General features: G+C 34.1%; 1 protein-coding gene across 11 annotated transcripts in view; it reads right to left on the minus strand.

The window, feature by feature from the left end:
* UBR3 (ubiquitin protein ligase E3 component n-recognin 3) overlaps positions 1-22,833 on the minus strand; it is a 202,586-nt gene that overhangs the window by 7,605 nt on the left and 172,148 nt on the right. For all 11 annotated transcript variants that reach the window (XR_014079020.1, XR_014079019.1, XR_014079018.1 and 8 more), the window contains 5 exons: positions 18,293-18,398; positions 16,386-16,489; positions 7,245-7,369; positions 1,259-1,366; positions 998-1,123 (listed from right to left, as the gene is read on the minus strand). Coding sequence is in view for 7 of the 11 variants with exons in the window: in XM_081577894.1 (XP_081434020.1) it covers positions 998-1,123; positions 1,259-1,366; positions 7,245-7,369; positions 16,386-16,489; positions 18,293-18,398 (569 nt within the window). In the remaining 4 variants the exon portion in view is untranslated. The remainder of the gene's footprint in view (positions 1-997; positions 1,124-1,258; positions 1,367-7,244; positions 7,370-16,385; positions 16,490-18,292; positions 18,399-22,833) is intronic.

The raw sequence follows: 22,833 nt of genomic DNA on the forward strand, positions 1-22,833 counted from the left end.
TCCTGCTCTATTGATAAAAAACAATGAATCCAAACTATTTAATACAATGGTCAATTATTTAAGAGAGAAGGAATAATCAACGGCTTAATTCTGATATACTGCATGCAGGCTTCAAAGACCATAAATATGATAAGTGACTTAACTCTCACAGAAAATTCCCTGAAAATGAATGATAAATAATGACAGGGTCATAATCCTATAAACACAGTTTGATTTACTTACCTTCTGGTTTCCTACTTTCTTTTCCACTTTCTTGCCTACTCACACTGACCCAGTTTTACAAAATAGATTAAATCAGTGATCATTCATTCAAGTTTTAGTTGGCTACCAATTGAATGCTTTTAAATTCTAAAATTACATAAATGCCATCAGATTTTTAAACAACCAGCTTGCTGGTCAACATAATACCCTTTAAAAAGGCTATTAAAGGCCAGTGATGACTAGTGATAAATATATCAATATGAAAAATACATCAATATGAATACTATTTTTTGTTCAAGTACTAGGGATTCATTATCACAGATCTAATAAAAAACTCCTCTAACATAAAATATTAGTAATATTACCATAAAAATGGGTGGATACTAACAAATAAAAAAGTAACAATAATAGTAAATATTCTAAATATTTACTCCTTTGAGTTGGAGTAACATATTCTTGTATGGGGGGTTTCCCTGGTGGCTCAGACAGTAAAGAATCTGCCTGCAATGCAAGAGACCCGAGTTTGATCCCTGAGTGGGGAAGATCCCCTGGAGAAGAGAATGGTTATCCACTACAGTATTCTTGATTGGAGAATTCCATGGACAGAGGAGCCTGGCAAGCTACAGTTCACAGGGTCACAAAGAGTCAGACATGACTGAGTGACCTAATGCTTTCACCTTCATCTTTGTATAGCAGTTCTGGATACAGATATAAGCATAATACTGTATCAGTATATTTTTAAAAATTAGTTAATTGTTTAAAAAAAATGTTCCCTACTCTCTACCCAAACTTATACCTGGCAGCTAGGTAAATCTTCCCCAAAAATGTGGTGCTGAAGAAGGCTGGTGATTCTGAGAAAAGGTAAGCAGAAGTCCTGTAAGTATTTTTCCATGGATTCATGAGACCAAGCAATAGGGATAATCTAAAGTTAAAAAAAGAAAAAAAGAACAATTCATTCTATTAATGTAATAGACATAGCTTAAAAAGTCATGTTCATAATGTCAAGAAAATCTAAATTTTTAAATAACCACTACATCTGGTCTTAGAGAGAGCATACCGTTGCACACTCCTGAGTTCCTTCTTCATGGTATAACTTTCCTTTAGACAGTTCACTTATCACAAAGCTCAATAACACTTCATAAGACTTTTCTGCATCACAAGTATTCTGGAAAAAATAAAAAGTAATTTCATTAGTTTTGAAAATTACAAAAACATTTACATTGGAAAGAATACTTTTTAATGAGTATAATCATGACTATATTAATTCTCAAGCGTGTAAAGTTCACTTTCTCAAAATCTGTGCATAACAGCACACCTCTGGATTCACAATGAAATCAGGTAGGGGATAAAAGCTATTCCAATACTTCTTTGGAATAAAAGTTACATAATGTATGTGTAAATGAACATATCTAAGTCATATCTTTTGATCCAGTAATTCTCACCTCTGGAAATTCTTTCCTAAGGAAATAATCTCAAAAGAAAAAAATAACTTCATGCCCGTGACAATCACCAAAGCATTATAACAGTGTAAAATTAGAAATGACCAACAAAAGGAAGCAGTTACCTAAATTATGACATATCAGAATATTTTATAGGCAGCAAACATAATAAATTTGAGCTACATAAAAAAGTGTTTATGGTGGGATATGAAAAAAGCTAACAGAAGTATATATACAATCGTTATAATGATACAAATCATATATGCACGAAATATAATATGGACTCCCAATTTTTTTCTTTTATAACTCTCAAATTCCTCGAATAGAACTTGTTAAAACAATTTAATATAAAAATAAACAGGATCATATGTTTATTACAAAATTACAGATAACATTAACAAATTAAATAAGTTTAACGACTATACTTTTTATAAGAAAGGAAAAATAATGGCTATTAATTTATTTCAATAATGCTTTTCACATAAAGAAATGTACTTTTTACATTTACTGAAGTATTAAAAGTTGTTGCAAATTACTGTAAATTATAAATTACAATAAAAGTAATAACTTGGTTGTGATGTTGTTTATTCTGTTCATTAACTACATTTTTAAAATAGTAAAATATAAGAACTGAGCAAGCACTGTGGGATATAAGTTTATCCTGAATTTTTAAGGTGCTGTTAGGACCACAGAATTTATCATTTGATGATACAACCTTTCTCACATGTTACTGTGCTCTCTTCAACTAGGTTGTAAATTCCAAAATGTCAGAAACTATGCTTTATATTTTCTATGTCTCCTTTTACATAACAAAAACCTGAGTAATAAAACACTTGCTGGTTAACTGATAGGATTTATTTTGGTAGTGGAGTTTTTGACCTTGGAACTTGACTGGATGTCTCTCTTTTAATAATCAATTATTTGCGTTATCTTTAATTACCCCTCTGCTTTCTGCCATATTGCAGCCATGTAGTATTATCATGTCTTGATAAACTATAAAAGTCTCTGATACAGCAACTGCTATCCTGATATCATGTGACCCACTTCACCCTTGCCTAATTAATCAATGGGATTATTGATCATTTGCCAAATATGTGATTTGTAGTTTACATATAATTTGCAAGAATCCATATCCCACTGGCTATCAAAACAGCAACATGTTATATTATGTTTTTAGAATTGATTTAATAAGAGTAGCTCTTGAATAAGCAACTCAAAAGAAAATATTATCACAATTTTGTGTTTTGTTAATCAATGTGACATATTTAATGTTGTAAATATATACAAGACAGTCTAAAAGTCTAATTCAAAACATACTCCTTTGAGTAAAAGATTTATAGAGCCTAACAACAGAAACGTATTTCAAGTAAAATACTTTCCTACTTAGGGGGAAAATATTCACCTCCAATGATACTCATATCACCCAAGCAAGTTACTGAGCGATGATTAGCTTTTAAATTATTATCAAAATCATTTTAAGTATTTTTTTTTTTACAAACAAGAAATACTATATCAGATCAGAAAGTCAAATATAATGTAGTTGTCACTGTTTTGTATTGATAACTCTCTCACCAGAAGAGTATTAGGTAAGAAAATAACTTTATTTCATGCATAAGAAGTCTTAGGAAATCATATTTTACATCAGCAATATCTGAATAAAGCAAAGAGTAGGCTCTTTGGTAAAGCTAAGAAGATAAGCTTTAACAAATAAAGCTTTAATTTTTTAAGAAGAAGTAAAGCTTAAGCAGAGGATTTCTGAGACCATGGATGAAAGACCTAGGATCATGATCAGAAGAATCCCGATCAGAAGAATCCTGTGGGAGAAGTGGCAAACATATGTGAATTAAATAAAGAAAAGAATTTAAGGGTTGAGAGATGCAACAGATGCTTTGCTGGGTAGATGCTTTGTCTAAATTATAGTGCTTAACTTTTGGGGGTGACAGGCCCTTTGAATATATGCTAGATGCTATGGTCCTAAATCCAAATGCAAATGAAAGGGAAAGAAGCCCAGACTAAGAAATCCTGGTATAAATACTCTTAACAGAAATTCCACTAACCAAAACAACACAATTTATACTGATTGTAATAATGATTTTTTTCCCCCAACTAAACCTCATTATCAAATTAACTCTAAAATCTCTGAAAAACACACAGTAGCTATGTATTTTATTTACCAGATTAGGTCTGTTTTTCATTGGAATTATCATACCTGAGGATAAGAAATTACAAGGATGAAATGAGTTAAGTGAGATTCGATGAAGAAAGAAAAGAAGGAAGAGACTATAAGAGGAAAGAAGAGCTAAAGAAAGAAGTAAATTTTTAAACGGAGGAATGAACAATACAAAATAATTACAGAAATCATAGTGATATCTCATTATTCATAAATATTATTGCTGCTACAATTTACAATCCTGTATATCTAAATGCTTAGATCTATGGTAGAAAAAGCCAATAATGTGGCAAACCAACCTACGGAATATTGCCATTTTTTGTTTTCATTCACTAAAGCAATTTATATGGCTATAAATTGCTAATTTATGTTCTAATAAGAATCTGATCCATATTAAATGTTTTATTAAGCATTCTAGCATTTCTAAAAACAGCTAACAATGATCAAATTGAGAAAGAAAACTGACGGAACAGTTACCTAAATTACTTCATGTTCCTTCCATTATAGAGTTACAATTGTCTAATTTTCTGTCAGTAGGTCTCATTTTGGAGAAGAGTCAGATAAACAGATTTCAAATCAAATCATACCAGAAAATGTTTTAAATTTATACTTTTCCATGATTAGAAAACTTACTGAAAAAAACATTTAAACAATGGCACAGCACAGAAACCTGTTATATCTGATTTGAATAAAAATAATCCAAAATATCAGATTAGAGTACATTTAGGGAAACAAAAATCTTTAGAAGAAAGAAAGAATTGCAGGAGGCAAAATTATCCAAGAATCAACTAGAAGCAAGAAGGAAAAACCACTGAAGGACAAGAAAGACAAAAACTCATTTTGTTATTTAGGATTTTTAAAGGGAATTTTAGAAATAGAGGGGCCCTTATATATCATATGTTCTAAACTTCTCATTTATCTATGAGAAGGTTGAGGTTCTGAGAGTTTTTATGTCTTGAACAAAAAAGTAGTATTTCTATTCAATGGCAGAGGCTTAGCCTAGTACTCAGGTTCAGTGTCCAACAACCAGTATTTCTAAATTAGGACATAACAAACTTCATGATGATACTACAGTAAATTTCTGGACACATCATGATTTGGGAAGACTAGTGATAAAAGCAAAGGTTATACTGAATACATTTCATGTATCTATAACTGGTTTTCTCTTCTTTAATACAAGTAGATATGATTTTAACAGAAATTTTTCAATGAGATTTAAAACTTCTCTAAGAGTCTATAAACCAATTAAAAATACTTTTTTTTAAAAAAGAGTCTACAGACCAAAGAAAAGTTTCAATTTTCACTACACTTATTATTTTTTCCTGCCAACGCTCCCAAATAAACAAGCAAGTAGGTCGCAACAGTGAGACACAAGTTAGCAACTGAGCATGCATTTTTCTTATTTCACCTGTGTCTAAGTCAAACTACTCACTCAGTTTTTTGGTTCAACAGTACACATCTCATTTGTCTTCAAGCCATTGAAAACACTTACATTTAACTAAACTTGCACAATTTTTCTAAACTGTTCACATAATTCTTAAACATGGGGAAAAAGTAGTTTTTAAATAGGTATAACTCCAAAGGAGGGATCCCAAAGAAAGGCAATGTCAAAGAATGCTCAAACTACTGAACAATTGCATTCATCTTACACACTAGTAATGCTCAAAATTCCTCAAGCCAGGCTTCAACAGTACATGAACCATGAACTTCTAGATATTCAAGCTGGATTTAGAAAAGGCAGAGGAGCCAGAGATCAAATTGCCAACATCCATTGGATCATTGAAAAAGCAAGAGAGTTCCAGAAAAACATCTACTTCTGCTTTATTGCCTACACCAAAGCCTTTGACTGTGTGGATCACAATAAACTGTGGAAATTCTTAGAGATGGGAATACCAGATCACCTGACCTGCCTCCTGAGAAATCTGTATGCAGCTCAGGAAGCAATGGTTAGAAGTGAACATGGAACAACAGACTGGTTCCAAATCAGGAAAGGAGTACATCAAGGCTTTATATTGTCACCCTGCTTATTTAACTTATATGCAGGGTACATCATGAGAAATGCTGGGTTAGATGTAGCACAAGCTGGAATCAAGATTGCCAAGAGAAATATCAATAACCTCAGATATGCAGATGATACCACCCTTATGGCAGAAAGCAAAGAAGAACTAAAAAGCCTCTTGATGAAAGTGAAAGAGGAGAGTGAAAAAGTTGGCTTAAAACTCAACATTCAGAAAACTAAGATCATGACATCTGGTCCCATCACTTCATGGCAAATAGATGGGGAAACAGTGGAAACAGTAAGAGACTTTATTTTGGGGGCTCCTAAATGATTGCAGATGGTGACTGCAGTCATGAAATTAAAAGACGCCTGTTCCTCGGAATAAAAGTTATGACCAACCTAGAAAGCATATTAAAAAGCAGAGACATTACTTTGCCAACAAAGGTCCGTCTAGTCACGGCTATGGTTTTTCCAGTAGTCATGTATGGATGTGAGAGTTGGACTATAAACAAAGCTGAGTGCCGAAGAACTGATGCTTTTGAACTGTGGTGTTGGAGAAGACTCTTGAGAGTCCCTTGGACTGCAAGGAGATCCAACCAGTCCATCCTAAAGGAAATCAGTCCTGAATATTCATTGGAAGGACTGATGCTGAAGCTGAAACTCCAATCCTTTGGCTACCTGATGTGAAGAACTGACTCACTGGAAAAGACCCTGATGCTGGGAAAGACTGAAGGAGGGAGGAGAAGGGGATGCCAGAGGATGAGATGGTTGAATGGCATCTCCAACTCAATGGACATGAGTTTGAGTAAACTTCAGGAGTTGGTGATGGACAGGGAGGCCTGGCGTGCTGCAATCCATGGGGTTGCAAAGAGTGGGACATGACTGAGTGACTGAACTGAACTGAACTCCAGGGGATCTTCCCAACCCAGGGATCAAACTTGCATCTCCTGTGTCTCTTGCATTGCAGGTGGATTCTTTACCCTCTGAGCCAGAGGGGAAGCCCCAAGAAAAGGGAAGGATTTTTAAATCTGTAAGTAGTGAGTCAAAAGTGATCTTTGGATTGTGACTGAGGATGAGGCAAGGAGAAGAAAAGATGACAGATAAGTAAAACAGGTAAGCCAACATGCATTTTATTACTTGCCAACTGTGATGATGTAAGTTTTATAACTTCTGTAAGTTTAAGGCTGGCAACAAAAGCAAAACAAAACTGTCCAGATATAAAGAGGGAAACGCCAGGGTTTATAGATATATAAAAAAGACCTCACTGTGCAAGGAAAACATTTTTAACTTTTTTAGCCTGATGGTGCTCCATTTCCAATTAAAATACAGCTAATAACTCACTTTGCCTTTCAAATACCTAATCTCATTCATTCATGCCACAAATTTAAATGAGTTCACCAAAATACTAAATGATAAATTCAGACAAGACACTAACCTTTTTGAGGGCTCCTGTGTGTTTCCAGGCTGATCTATCTTCCTCATTGCATTTAACTGAAAGTGCCACAAGACCTTGTGTATACAGTAGGGTAAAAAGCACCTTCACAATGCAGGTGAAGTGGTCTATGAGAGAAAGAGAAGATCATTATTTCTTTGAAATCTAGACATCTTATACTCAAGACAACCTCACAAATACATGCCTTTCCTTGCATGTGTAACTGGCTGTTGTTCAACAATAAAATGTGGTATTATATTTGCAACCCAATAGACCTGAAATTATGGAATCAAATTTCCTTTATTCATCTACATAATATACAAATAAGATACTTTTAGCACAGTGGGAAGTGTGCTCTGTTTCAACCTCAGAATAATGTTGTAATCTTGGCAAACCTCCTTACTGCATATCGTGTTCTTAATAACCAGGTCTTGGAGTCTGAGTGTCTAAAACCAACAATTTACCTGCTTCCAATATCTTATGAAGAACAGTATAATACAGAACTTTTAAAATAAAAAAGAAAAGAAAAAAATTCCAATATTTTAAGTACTCTGAATTTTAAAACAATGAAAACTGTTATAATGCAAAAATAGTGGTAACTATGTAAAATGCCTGGCACACATTAGGTACTTAAAAAAATGGTAGCTTAACCATCATAATTAACATTTATATACACTTAATAACCTACAAAATTTCTTCAAATGTCTCTTTTCAATCTTCGTAACAGTTTCAGCTGGACAACTAAGCTTCAAAAGATGTGCTTGTGATAACAAAGCTAATAATCACTCATATCTGAACTTGAATCCATACAGACCCTTCAGTTATTCCTTCTATATTATGCTTCTCCCCTAGAAAACGGCTACTACCACTTAATCAGTTGTTAAATTAAGAAACTTGTAGACATCCTTGATACTTTCCTATGTCTGTCTCCCCACAGTAAAACAATCACCAAATCCCATCAATTCTTTTTAAATATTTTTCAAGTGAGTTCCAACACCATGGACCATGCTTCCATCATTTCTTGCCCAGACCTATTAATTTCAGCCTAAATAGTTGTGTCAGGGGTTCCTAAGACCACTTCCAGGCTTGATGATTCACTAGGAAGACTCACAAGATGCAGCAGATAGCCTTATGATTTATTACAGCAAAAAATACAAAGGAAAAGGAAAAGGTATATTGGGTTAAGTTCAGAGGAAACTTTCAAGAGTCCTCTCCCTGCAGAGTCACACAGGATGTGTCCATCAATGTGTTGTGACAGTATGTCTGAAATATAAACCAGCCAATTCATTAAGAGGCTCTGCCCAAGATTTTTATTGGGAGCAGATCACACAGAGGTACCTACAGCCTGGCACATACCTTCCAGGAAGAAAACAAGTACGTTCATCATAAACTACACTGTTTGTACAGTTTAGGCATAGAGAGCCAGTTCTATCAGTGGGATGATGGAAACCCTCCTGAAATCAAAGACTGCATATACCAGTCAAGGGCTGACTTTGGAAGCAGGCCTTTCAAAGGACAGCAGTCAGCCCTTCTCCTTTATGAACTTTTTCTGCACAGTAGTTTATCTTCATGACCTGCCCCCTGCAATCTTTTTTTGTTTGTTTATTACAGCAAGATGGATCTTTTAAAAAGAAGTATTCAGCATCCTTCCACTGGGTCTCTGTACAAATGAAAACACTCCCTCCTTGGAGCCCAGCTAACTCGTCAGTTAGTCAGATGACACCTTAAAATCATGCCCTAAGGAAGAATCTTGCCTGATTTTAAATTTGTGTGTGTTTCTGTGTATGTGTGCAGTGTGCCTGCACACATATGCATACATACACACACCTGCTATCTCTTACCAGTATTGATGGGTTGGGGTGGGAACTTGATGTAAGCTGAGCCAGTCAGAGTACCTATTTGGGATTTTTAAACTGGAGGTAAAGGGAAGGTGTAAAGATGTGAGTCTGGAAATATCAGACATCATGTTCCTAGCCTATGGCAGAGACTGTCTAAGGCCAAAGTGAATGAAGCAGAGCCACAAAGTTAGAAGGATAGATCCAAGATGGCAAGAACTCTGCCAGCATCTGAAGCCCTGGTTCTGATTATCCTCAGGACTCCAATTCCTATAGTATGGTTATGTGAGTCCATCCATGCTCTCTTTGTGCTTATAAGCTAGCTCTAAATGGATTTCTAAACACCCCAATACCTAGGTACCTAACACATGCCAGGTTACAGACAATAAGGACTTAGGGTCTGGATAGTGAGAGAGAGAGACGGCTATATGTATGTTCAGCGTGTGATGTGAGCAATAGGAAGAGAACTGTAAACTGTCCAGTGTAACTAGACTATAAGTAGTGATCCATGAGAGATGAAGCTAGAAATGTAACCTGTATGCTAAAGACCACAGGTTGTAAACTGAAGGCTACCTGTCTGAATGTAACCTGCAGAGATGTTTGGTTTGCCTTTATCCTGCTTTGTTTTTAGTTACTGACATTTAAAAATTGGACACTTCTTGTAAAAGTCCAGATTTCCACTTACTTTTGAAAAACAGGAAGATCTGACAGTATTGGGCCCACATTTTTACATGCCAACAATTATCTGGAGCTGAATAGTAACTGCCCTCTTTGGCCAAGCATACTTGCAACAGTCCCCAATCCTCAATTATATCAAACCAAAGACATCATTATTAACAATGGATTTCAGCTATGAAGCCTAAATTGTTTAGGTTTAAATTCTGACTCTTCTGATCTTAGGCAAGTTAGTTAAACACTCTGCTTTTTCATCTGTTAAAGTAGGTGGATAATAACTCCTACTTTGAAGGGGTTAAGTGAAATGACGGTTCAGCTTAAAATAGTGGATTGGCAATGGCAATTAGTAAATATCTGTTATTATTATTAATATCTATGTTACTTGTTTCATATCTGTAAGTTTTTGATTTACAGAACTTAGACTGGGCAATGAGATTTTAAGCAGTACAATGATAATACTAGATTTGAATTTTAAAATACTCACTGCTGCTGCTTAGAAGAAAGGCACTAAAACAAGACTAGAGGCAAGAATACCTATTAGCAGACAGCAAAAGCACTATAGCACATGTCAAATTAGTTGCCCTGATGAAAAGAATGGGTTGAATTAGAGAAGTATTTAAATGACAGAAATTATAGAATTTGGTAGAGCTTTCGAGGTAGAAAATAATGATAGTCTCTCATTCTACAAAGGGTAAATATCAGCAGTAGTAGTATTGACTAAAACAGAAAATGGAGGAAGAGAGCAAGCATGGATGGGAAGAAGATGAATTAATGTTATATATGTTGAGTTTGAGGAATATGTAACATTATGTATACAAGTGTATAAGTCTGCAGCTCACCAGGGAGCTATAGACTGGCAGGAGATATTTGGAATCATCAAAGAATAGGAAAGGATGGTATCATCAAAATAAAAAAAATTCATAATGATTAAATGTTTTAATAGAAAGATAAAAATAACAGAATTTGTCTACTAAGCACAAACAAAATGATTTTAACCACGAAGTCAAGTACTACTGCCTAGAAACACTACTCACATATAGTTTCTCATTATAAACTACAGAAACTAATTTTCAATTTAAAAGAAATGATGTACTTAAAGAAACAACAGCTACTTTCAGCATAATTTTAGCTTCTTGTTGTAGCAAAGTACCATTTTTCAAGTTATTTTGTCTACCCTGATTATCATCATATCTAAAATATTTAAACTAGCAGTTTAAAGTTACAGATTAAACTTAAGTTCTCATGTTCACTCATTCATTTAAGAAATATTTATTTACTGAATAATTGCCATGTGCGAAATCAACGTCTTTTAGAGATTTAGGGAAAAAACAAAGGAATCGTTCATTTGAGGCATATATTAAGTCAACAGGTTATTCTCTTCCAAAGTTAAAACAGAGAGCAAAGCCGTTCAAATATAACAACAAAAATTAAAAATGGAGGAAAAAAGAACTGGACATCTATTCTCAATGCTTTTTTTACAAAAACAAAAATCCACTATCAAACCACCTGGGGGTAAACAAAGGAAGATTGAAATTAATTTAAAATGTGTTAGAAGCAAACAGACTTTAAACAACGGTACATATTTTAAGTTTTATAGTGCTACTGCATGACAGGTAAAAGGAAAGGGGTTGGGGAGACAAGGCACTTTCAAGGGTCTAATAATTAAAGTTGTCCCTACTGATCACATTAAGATAAGTTTGGTAAGGTAGAAATGTAAGCCTGAAGCTCTTTAAAAAGTGAGAACTGCCATATGACCCAGCAATCCCACTGCTGGGCATATACACAGAGGAAACCAGAATTGAAAGAGACACGTGTACCCCAATGTTCATCGCAGCACTGTTTACAATAGCCAGGACATGGAAGCAACCTAGATGTCCATCAGCAGACGAATGGATAAGGAAGCTGTGGTACATATACACAATGGAATATTACTCAGCCATTAAAAAAAATACATTTGAATCGGTTCTACTGAGATGGATGAAACTGGAGCCCATTATACAGAGTGAAGTAAGCCAGAAAGAAAAACACCAATACAGTATACTAATGCATATATATGGAATTTGAAAGATGGTAACGATAACCCTATATGCGAGACAGAATAAGAGACACAGATGCATGGAACAATTTTATGGACTCTGAGGGAGAAGGTGAGGGTGGGACGTTCTGGGAGAATAGCGTTGAAACATGTATATTATCATATGTGAAACAGAACACCATTCCATGTTCGATGCATGAGACAAGGGCTCAGGGCCGGGGCAATGGGATGACCCAGAGGGATGGGATGGGGAGGGAGGTGGGTGGGGGGTCCAGGAAGGGGAACACATGTAAACCCATGGCTGATTCATGTCAATGTATGGCAAAAACTATTACAATATTGTAAAGTAATTAGCCCCCAACTAAAATAAATAAATTTATAAAATAAAAAAAAATAAAAATAAAAATAAAAAGTGAACTTTTCCTCAGAATCACAAATGAAAATTAATTCTTTACTTAAATTGGTGTGAGAATTGAACTACTAAGTAGATGCCACATCTATTGCATCACACTATTTCAGAAGATGAAGTCATCATTTTGTTATGAGCATGCAATTCATCATTGTTAAAAAAAAATTGAAATATACAATTTTTTTTTTTCTTTTGGCTACACTGCATGGCATGTAGGATCCTAGTGTCCTGACCAGGAATCAAACCCATGTCTCCTGCAGTGGAAGCACGAGTTTCCTGACCATTGTGCCGCCAGGGAAGGCAATAAAACAACTTTTTAAATAGACATCACATGTAAATCTTTATCCATATTTCTGATTTTTTTCATCAAGATAAAGATCCTGAAACAGTAATATAGTTCAAAGAATACTGACATTAAGCTGAAATGACAGCTTGACTCTGGAATGATACAAACAAAATATGAATACATCAGATTTTCTTCAGTGGGTAAGGCAAAAATACACAAGAAATTTTAAAAAATCCGACAACTAAATATTTAGTGAGTATGCACTCTATCCAACGGTATTTGCACTGTGTTTGGCAAAAGTAATCCAGGGAATCTATACTCTCCTGGAAAGGTACAGTTATTCAACCAACACCCATTTATTTACTGGCTTGCCTACAAATACCAGGCTTAGGGTCGGTGATAAACAAGAAGACAAACAGGATTTCGATGTTTGCAAAAGTTTCTTTCCATAAACTGTTTTATTAGAGTTAAGGTGATACCAAATGCTCCAAGTTTCTTTAAGGACAAGATAGAGTATATGTAAAATAATAAAACCCAAATGTGAAAAATCATAGAAGTAATAAACACAAATTAATGAAAACAGTATCAGACACTTATTCTTTTCCTAAAATTATCATGATTTTTTTTGTAAAAAAATTATACTCTTCCATAAAGCATTTTGCACATATCCAGGAAAATACCAAATCTTCTTAGTCTTCCATTTTATGATCTGAGTTACTAACGTGCTCTGATTCTCTTCAAAATGTCTAGTCTACAACAAAAAACAATTTGTGATGTGGTTTTCCATGTGATAAGCTTCAGTCTATTTTCCCTCTGACGAGTAACGAACACAAACAGCTTAATAAGACTTTCTTTGCCTTAATCAACACAGAACTGGGAAAAGATCCCACATCCATCTAACAATGAATAAGGTAGTTAATGCTGTTCCCTTGGGTCTACTTCAGGGCAACTGAGGTTTAGGTATAATAAACTGCCAACATTACCAAAGAACATTATACAGAAGTGATCACAACTTAAGATACAAAGATTTCAACTAAAGTAACAGCTTTCCTGAATTTCAAGAGAAAATAAGCAATTTACCAGAAAATAAGACAACTAGATAGTTAACACCTTCATTCCACATTATTGAGTACATTACATACCAGGCAGGCACAAGGCACACACAAAACAGTGCAAGTCCTGGAGGAACTGATAGTCTCAAGGGAGTAATATTAAAGAAAATCTTCTATTATGACAAAGAGACAAGTATTGAAATAGAACTATGAACAAGCTATTTGAGAAAGGGAAAAAGGGACAGCCAAGAAAATGGCTTCCAGGAGTAAAGGAGCACCAGGTGTTATTAAGTGAATAAGGGAGAAATGGCAAACATTTAAACATGCTCAAAACCTGCTCAAAAAAAGAAAAATAAGTCTTTGAATTATACCCACTTACAGCCTCTATTCTCTCCCCACATTCACTCTTGATAACTCTCTGCTCACTATATCTGTTCTCTCATCTCCCTCTCATTTCTCATCCCATTAAAATCTGCATCTGATTCTTCAATTACTCAAAAGCAATTTTCTTACTGCCATTCCTTATTACAGAACTATTTATTTGCCTTATGACCAAGAGTTCTCAGGAGAATTTATAAATAATTCAGTTTTAGAGGTCAAGATTCATTTGAAAATATGGTAGAAGCTATGGAACTTCTCATAAAAAAAAGTACATATACATACAATTTTTTTTACATTATTTAAAGAGATTCATGAATTCCTTGAAGGCCACTGTGCTGTGCTTAGTCACTCAGTCGTGTCTGACTCTTTGCAACCCCATGGACTGTAACCCACCAGGCTCCTCTGTCCATGGGATTCTCCAGGCAAGAATACTGGAGTGGGTTGCCATTTCCTCCTCCAGGGGATCTTCCCAACCCAGGATCAAACCCAGGTCTCTAACATCGCAGGTGGATTCTTTACCATCTGAGCCACCAGGGAAGCCCACAAGGCCAGCAGAGAGTTCCAAACTAAGTAAGCTCTTTTAATAATGTAAGGAAGGATGTGGAGAAACGAATAAAGCTCCAACAGTCTTTGTCTTGAATCCATTCAAAAAGCACTTTTTAAACATTTTAGGCCACCAAACCTATTTTGATATGTTTGAAACAAGGAAAAGGGACATTTCATAAACAGTGAAATTATCTGAAAGAAATCTTTATTTCTGTGTGCAAACTACAGATTAACTGCTTAAAAACAATGTCAAGCAGTCTGTAAGGTATGTGCAGCAACGATAAAATTGCCTCTTCGGTATGGTATGTTCAAGGAATAATGGAAGTAGAAAAATCATGTGAATGTGATATTCTGAGTCACGATGGAAGTCTATGATCAAAACAAAAGGCTACCTTAATAATCTTTACTAGGATGGTTTCCAGGAAGTCTAGGAACACAACTAATTTCAGCACTCCAAAAAACATTCTCCAGCACTCTGGAGTTCAAACTACTTTCCTAATATGAGGTAGAATTAGTCTTCAATCAAGTATAGAGATTCTATTTAATCCAATATTAGCCTGTTGTAACAAAAATTAATTTTCAAAGCTAAATTTTCAACTCTACTTGTCTAGGGTAAAAGCATTCTGAACTTACAAGGAGTTTTTTCATACTTTCAATAATTGTGCACATCACCTAATGGCATTTTATTTAAATGTGTGTTTTTTCCAATGAACACCTAAACCACAGATTAAAATGCCTTGGTTTGAAGAAGCTACCAAAGATTGCTGGGGTCATATCATCAGGACACAAGCCAACTAAAACCAAACACAAGTGTTTAAACAGTTATTATTCTACACAAGAACTAAAAGACATCTCATTTGCTAAAATTCATTAGTTCATAATAATTATAAAAAACAAAAAGCAATCACCTTTGGAGGATGCTAAGAAAAAAAAAACCTACTTATTTTTCTGAAAACTGGTAAACCAATCAAGCATTTAAACTGACTTTCCTGCCCAGAAATAAACCCACATGTATATGGTCAATTAAATTATGACAAAGGAGGCAAGAATATAAGATTTGGGAAAAGACAGCCTCTTTAACAAACAGTGCTGGGAAAACTGAACAGCTACATGCCAAAGTATTAAAGTGGACCACCTTCTCAGACCATATACAAAGATAAACTTGAAAGTGGATTAAAGATTTACATGTAAGACCTGAAACCATACAACTTCTAGAAGAAAACAAAGGCAAGTATACTCCTTGATATCACTCTTAGCAATATTTTTTTGGATATGTCTCCTTGGGCAAGGGAAACAAAAGCAAAAATAAATCGGACTCCATCAAACTAAAAAGCTTTTGCACAGCAAAGAAATTACCAATAAAACAAAAAAGGTAGCCTACTGAATGAAAGAAGATATTTGCAAATAATATATCCAGAAAAGTTTAATATCCAAAATATATTAAAAACTCTATAACTCATACAATTAGGGAGCAATAATTATGAATGCTATCAATATCATACTAGTAAAATTTAATATGTAGAAATTACTAGTACAATATTAACACTAATTAAGAATAATGGGTCATCATGTTTTTAATAACTCTATGATACTCCTATATCAAAATATCTATGTATGTAGATAGGTAAAGGCATTAAAGCTGACAGTTTGCTCTATTTTTCACATTTTTGTACTATCATTTTAATTTCTTAAAGATTTTCAGTGACTCCCCTATATCTTTACCTAAATATTGACTAAAGAGCTAAAAACAGACCCACAAGGAAACAAAATTCTTTATTTCACTCTCATCTTTAGAAATACATGATTACAATGCTATTTATCTCAGAACATTTCCATCAGACTGAATGCTATATTTATGCCTGTAATTTTTAGAATATTCATTATATATACAATATAATCTAAGAATCTAAACTGTAAAGACATACCTTTGTGTAAGGGTTGAGGCATCATTAAGATCTGGATGAGCAAAAGGGATGTAACATCATGATAAAGAATTGGAACCTCAGGCTGTTGCTCCTCATTTCCCAGTCTAAAAGAAAAATGCATAATCACTTTAGACAGTATTGTATTTTCTTTCTAATTCACTTTATATTTCACATATATGTGTATGGAACAGAAACCAAACTTTCATAAGCAACTAATAAATCTCAAAAGAAAAAGTTAGGACCACATTTTTGCCTAAAAATATAATATTCTAGGCTCACGTATTTCTTTGATTCTGCCTAACAGGAAAAAATTACCTAGAAAATTTATTAGGTCTTACTAACTTAAACAATTGGGACACATTAACTTGATTGTGAATCTTTCTGATCTCTCAGATTATAGAAATCAAACAAAGTATTAAATGGAATTTAAGAGAATTAGCTTCACTACAAATGGGATGGCACTTAGGATACTTGCTATCACAAACTTTATATTAAAGAATAAATATTCGTGTTATAAAAAATCAATTCACAAACAAGTTACATTGAAAAGGCATGGTTAATATCTCTTGTTAAAAGTTGTTTCAACTTTAGGACTAATATAAAATTCAAAGAAAATCTTTTAACATTTTCAAAGTTTAAAAAAAAGATATAATAACCAAAGCAGAACTTAAAATACACTATAAAAGACAAAATAGTAAACCTAAGGTATGTATAGTACCATAAAGCACACAGAATATATTATAGAGCAGCTCTTTTCATTCTAAAAGAATTAAAACTCCTTTAGAAACTTAAATTTTTTGATTACAGGTTTAATTTTTCATGTCAGAGAACAAAAGTAAATCTTAAGCATTCAGAATCAGTAAATTCTGAAGCTACATGTCAGAGTAGATTTGGGATAAATAAAAACTGCTGAGATCTTTTATAAGGCTTCATCATTCAGCAAAATAGCGATTACTTAACTGCTGGCCAGGCTCTGGATACATGTGAGTAAACAATCCCTGCTTCTATGATGCTTATGGAACTGCCAGAGGAAGACAGCTCTTTGAATATCTCCATTCTCTACAAATATCTCTTTAATACTTGTCCTTCTCTCCAAAGATAAACTTTCATTAATGCTATGAATCCTATTATTGTCTCTTAAGTCTCCCTGGCATCTCTTCTTTACAAGCCCAAAGTTCTTCAGAAGAAAAAAATTTAGGGGGCACCAATTCCTCGCCTATTATTCAAATTCTCTCAGAAACGGTTTACCACTGATTATACAAGTGGTAGCATAAAGTACAGATTCTGTATTTCTGTAAATTAGGAATAAATAAACTAGGTATATCATTTTAAAAATTTTAATGATGTGGGAATTTGGTTGTCATGTGTTATTTTTAAAAAGCAGATTCTAAAACTAGTGTGTTTCTAGCTAATAAATCATAAAGCAGGTTTTTTGTGTTTTTTTTTTAAACCACTATTCTGTAGTACCTAATGAAGGCAAGAATGATCATAGGTTTCAAACATCATCAGGTGAAAGGCTGTGGGGAACTTTACAATGAAGGAATAAGTCTAAGGTTATTTGAACTGTTTGATCAATTATGACATGAAAAGAACAACTGGCCACTGTGTGCCTCTGAATGTTTTGTCTATACAAAAACCAATGAAATTTTTTAAAAGATTTTCTCACTTAGTAGGAATTTTTATGCAATTTTAACAGAAAGTATAATAGTATAAATAGCAATGATAATAATAATAAATAGTATATAAATGGTATAAAAGTATAATATAATAAACGGTTTTCAATTTTTATCATGTATTTTTGTCTCATAAGGAAAATTCACATATTAAAAAGAACTTCAATCTTATTTTTATACTTAATCATTTTTCAAAAAAGTTTTAACTGAATTTAATCTTTCAATAATACTTACGGCGAACTCATCTCTTCTAGTAACTGTGTGAGCTTTCTCCAAGGATTATACTCAGAATCAATGCTATAAAGTCGCATGTGCAAGGCTAATACATGGAACAGCTGATCTAAATAAATTGAAGAAAAAGTAATTAGAAAGTTCACACAATTTGTCCAGAACAATATTCAGGCAAAATTTCTAGTAATTTTTAAAGAAATGTTTCCTTTCCTTATTATTCACCAAGTATAAGTACCAACAACTTCATGCTCTCTTTTAAGGTAAACTCTGAGGGCTTCCCTGACTGTTCAGTTGGTAAAGAATCCGCCTGCAATGCAGGAGGACTCCAGTTCAATTTCTGGGTCAGGAAGATCCCCTGGAGAAAGGAAAGGCTACCCATTCCAGTATTCTGGCCTGGAGAATTCCATGGACTTTACAGTCTATATGGTCGCAAAGAGTCAGACACAACTTTCATTTTCACTGAGATATATATCCAAATAAATTCAGAACTTGGACTGTTCTTTTATGCTCAATCTTAATACAGAAATGGTTGGTTTTGCTCATCTTCTGTCAGAGATCTACCTTTCCTTGGCTTTATGCCTTGATCTTGGTAACCTGTAGTTTGCACTGTTGTGATCTCCTAACCAAAACTCACTATTATCTTCAATACCCTACTGAGTAGTATGGACAATAACATCCACATAAACCACTGTTAGGTGAAGATCTTCCTTTACATAATTTTTTCTCCTAAATATTCTTTAGATTTAATTGTGATTTCATCTTTAGATTCAACATGAATAAAAAATAATGGAAATTAGAATAATATTTAGAAGAACTATTCTGCTATTTTCATTTCTTCATTTCTTCTATCTAAACCATAACAACAATCTACCAGTCTCAACTTTTGACAAAATTCTCCTACAACATTTAGAAAAAGAATTGTTTAAAATTTTTAAATCATTTGGGAAAAAATTTCTAAATTTTGCTTTCATATCACATGAAATATTAAATATCTGGTATAAATGACAAGGACTGGACTAAATTACTCTTAAATACTCAAAATAATTAAAATAAATCAACAGTCCCTTTCTAGAAAGTCAGATAATACTTTTTGACATGTGATTAGAATTAATTCCTAAAGCCAGAAAGAAAAAAGCCAAAAGACATAAACATATTGTTGTCACTTACTCTCTAAATTAAAATACTCAAAACTAAACATTTTGTATCTCTGAGCAACTGACTTAGAAATTAGCTATACTTTAGAATAACTTGAGATCCATCCATGTAAGTATTAGTAATATTAGTGGTGGTAGTAGTTTGAAGAAATCATCTGTAAGACATGAGAGCTAAGATGAACAAACTAAACGTTCCACTCTGTGTGGCAGTGTAGTAGAAATGGGAGGTGAGGGGGGAGCTGAACCTAACACTGTACCTGCAACTGTTTCAATCTAATCTCTGTATAACAAACAGAAGAATTTAAATACCTTATTCTTATTCATCTTCTGCCCATAAGTCAATGTATTGTCTAAATCCTCTCTTAAAATTTCTTCATCCTATTAATGGTTAAGACTAGCTGAGTATTTATTAGTGCCAAGCACTATCTAAATCACCTACATAGATTTATCTCAATTTATTTTCACAAAAACTGTATCAGGTAGATAATATAGTTATCCCGTTTTGAGACAAGTTTCCCAGATTTTCAGTTTTTCTAGTAACCTGGTTCCATTGGTAACAATAAGAACAAGAGACATTTTTAGCAGTGAAATAATATGATAAAGACATACTGGTTATTCTTATTTTATTTCAACTCAATTTTACGTTAAGATTTTTATGAAGTATATATATAATTCATCATTTTTTTAAAAAGTGTCTAAAACCCAGAAATGTTAAAAAAAAAAAATCCTCTAGCAGAAATATTAACTCAAGCTGCCACATGGGGAGTTTTGCATTCTTCTTATGTAAGTTTTTAAGTGAATCAAAGGTTTCTTTTTACTATCTCTTTTCAAGACAAGTCGATTAACTTGAAGCTTTGATTTAGTCAAAAGCATCGACATGGAAATTTTACTAACCTGTTTTACACTGAAACCATGGCCAGCATAAAAGTAATGTTGCAAATGCCTAATTTCCTAGACTTTATCATAATTAAAGAAATACAAATGTTAGAAGAAAACTTTTTCATTTTCTCATATTCCCTTATTCTACAGATGAGGAAATAGGCCGAGAGAAAGGAAGTACCTTTCCAGGTCACCCTAAATATTTATTAGCAAAGCTAAGAACAGAATTCAAGGTTCCTGACGACAGTGACAGTCACTCAGTCGTGTGACTTTGCCACACGTCTTTGCCACCCCTATGGAGTAGCCTGCCAGGCTCCTCTCTCCATAGGATTTGTAGCCTGCCAGGCTCCTCTGTCCATGGGATTCTCCAGGCAAGAATACTGGAGTGGGTTGCCATTCTCTTCTTCAGAGGATCTTCCCAACCCAGGGATCAAACCTGGGTTTCCCACATTGCCGGCAGATTCTTTACCATATGAGCCACCAGGGAAGCTGACTTCAAGATGTCCTACTTCTTAGTTTTTTCTACCACTTCAGTTCTCCTTGAGGTTTTAATGATTAAAAGAAAAGTATAAAATTCCTTTTGTAACACACATCCTTTTTCCATTCCTATGAAGAACTGAGATTGTAACCCTGTTGCATCTTCTAAAGCTATTAATATAATATATGACAAGAGTCTTTGGTATTAGCTTTAACTATTATTAAAGGATGATAACATATCTAATGAGGTGCATCTATCTTTCAGAAACAATCCTGGAAATTGCAGATAACTTCAACAGGAAGCAGAATAGGCCAAATAACAATCAATACTTTTTACTATGTTTATTTAATTCACTGTGTTTGCAAAATTCAGTCTGAGACATATCAATAAGAGTACACTCTAAAATTTATTTAGCAACAAAAATATCTTTTAGAGAATTCCCTGGTGGTCCACTGGTTAGGAGACCATGCTCTTCACTGCCAAGGGAACAAATATTGACATTAGTAGATGTAGGATGAGGAGAACCTTTGATCACATCAAAAAGTTAAAAACTAAAAAATAATGGAAAAATATAGTAAACACCAGATATGTTCATGACAGGCTTCCCTGGTAGCTAAGTGGTAAAGAATCCACCTGCGATGCAGGAGATGCAGGAGACAAGGGTCTGATCCCTGGGTCTGGAAGATCCCCGGGAGGAGGGCATGGAAACCACTCCAGTAATCTTGCCTGGAAAATCCCATGGACAGAGGAGCCTGGCAGGCTTCAGTTCATGGGGTCACAGAGTCAGACACGACTGAAGCGACTGAGCACGCACGCACATGTTCATGAGATTTTAAAAGTTGAAAAGCAATTATACCAAGAAAGGGTATTATTAAAACTTTTAATAACAACAGCAAAAGGAATAGACAACTTTTTCTGGAATGACACGTTTCCAAGTTCTAAAGTTACACCTACATTTATAAAAGGGTTTAGAAATGAGAAAATCAGTAATTTATAGGTGTGCTGTGATTTCAATCAACAGGCAACACTGTCCAGTAGGACTAAGGAAGTCCTAGATTTGAATTCAAGCTCTGTACTACTGGTCATTTGTCCTTGGGCAAACGATTCTAGTTTTATTATCTGTAAACTGAGGATAACTCCAACTCTCTGGGCTGTTTTACATGATGAGTAGTTATAGTAGGAACACATATCTGTAGTGTGCAGATAGTGTGCTTATATACGTGTACATACATATATGGTTTCTATGGATAAATTCCAAATAATAAATTTAATATTTATAAACTTGAGAGATTAGGTCTCCACATAAAACTACCACTCTACACAAATATTAACATATATTTTTAACGTGCATCTCTCTCCTCCCCTGAACTTTTGGTACCACTCTTCTTGGTTCTCCCCCAGCTTCTTCTCAGTCACCTGTAAGTGTTCTTCCTCTGCTGAGCCCTAAAAGGTGGCATTCTCCATAAGAAAGGAAAAGGATCCCTTCTTAGCCTTCTTTCCCTCTCATTCTGTATACACTACTTCATCTAAGCTCAACTTCCACTTCTACCTGCAAGTTTACAATTCACAAATTTCTCTATCATTTCCGATGTTTGACAGGCACCACAAAAATCTATATATCCAAAACTAAACTGATTATATAGCCCACCATATCTCTCATATTCATTTCCTCTTACAATTCCATTTGAGTGAATGACATCACTGCCCATGCAAACATCCAAGGAAAAACTTGGCCTATTGGTTTAATTAGTAAACCAATTAATCCTATTGGTTCTGCCTCCTATGACCCATCCTCTTTTACTCCACTCTACCCCCTGTATCATTTCTCAAGTAGATAACTCAACAAAGTCTTCATTTAGCTTTAAGTCTTTTGTTTCAACCACTTCCAATTCCTGTAAACAATAAATCTATTCATATTGTCTCATAATTGGTTGGTGAAAGAAGAGTCATAGAAAGCCCTTAAAAGTCACTGAAAGAGAGAGAACCCCTATCTTCTTTTTCAGGTTTCTTACTTAAACTTCTTTCCTCCCTTC

Source organism: Giraffa tippelskirchi, chromosome 3 (genome assembly GCF_054371585.1).
Source record: "Giraffa tippelskirchi isolate mGirTip1 chromosome 3, T2T-mGirTip1v1.2.pri, whole genome shotgun sequence".
NCBI classification, from domain to species: Eukaryota; Metazoa; Chordata; class Mammalia; order Artiodactyla; family Giraffidae; genus Giraffa; species Giraffa tippelskirchi.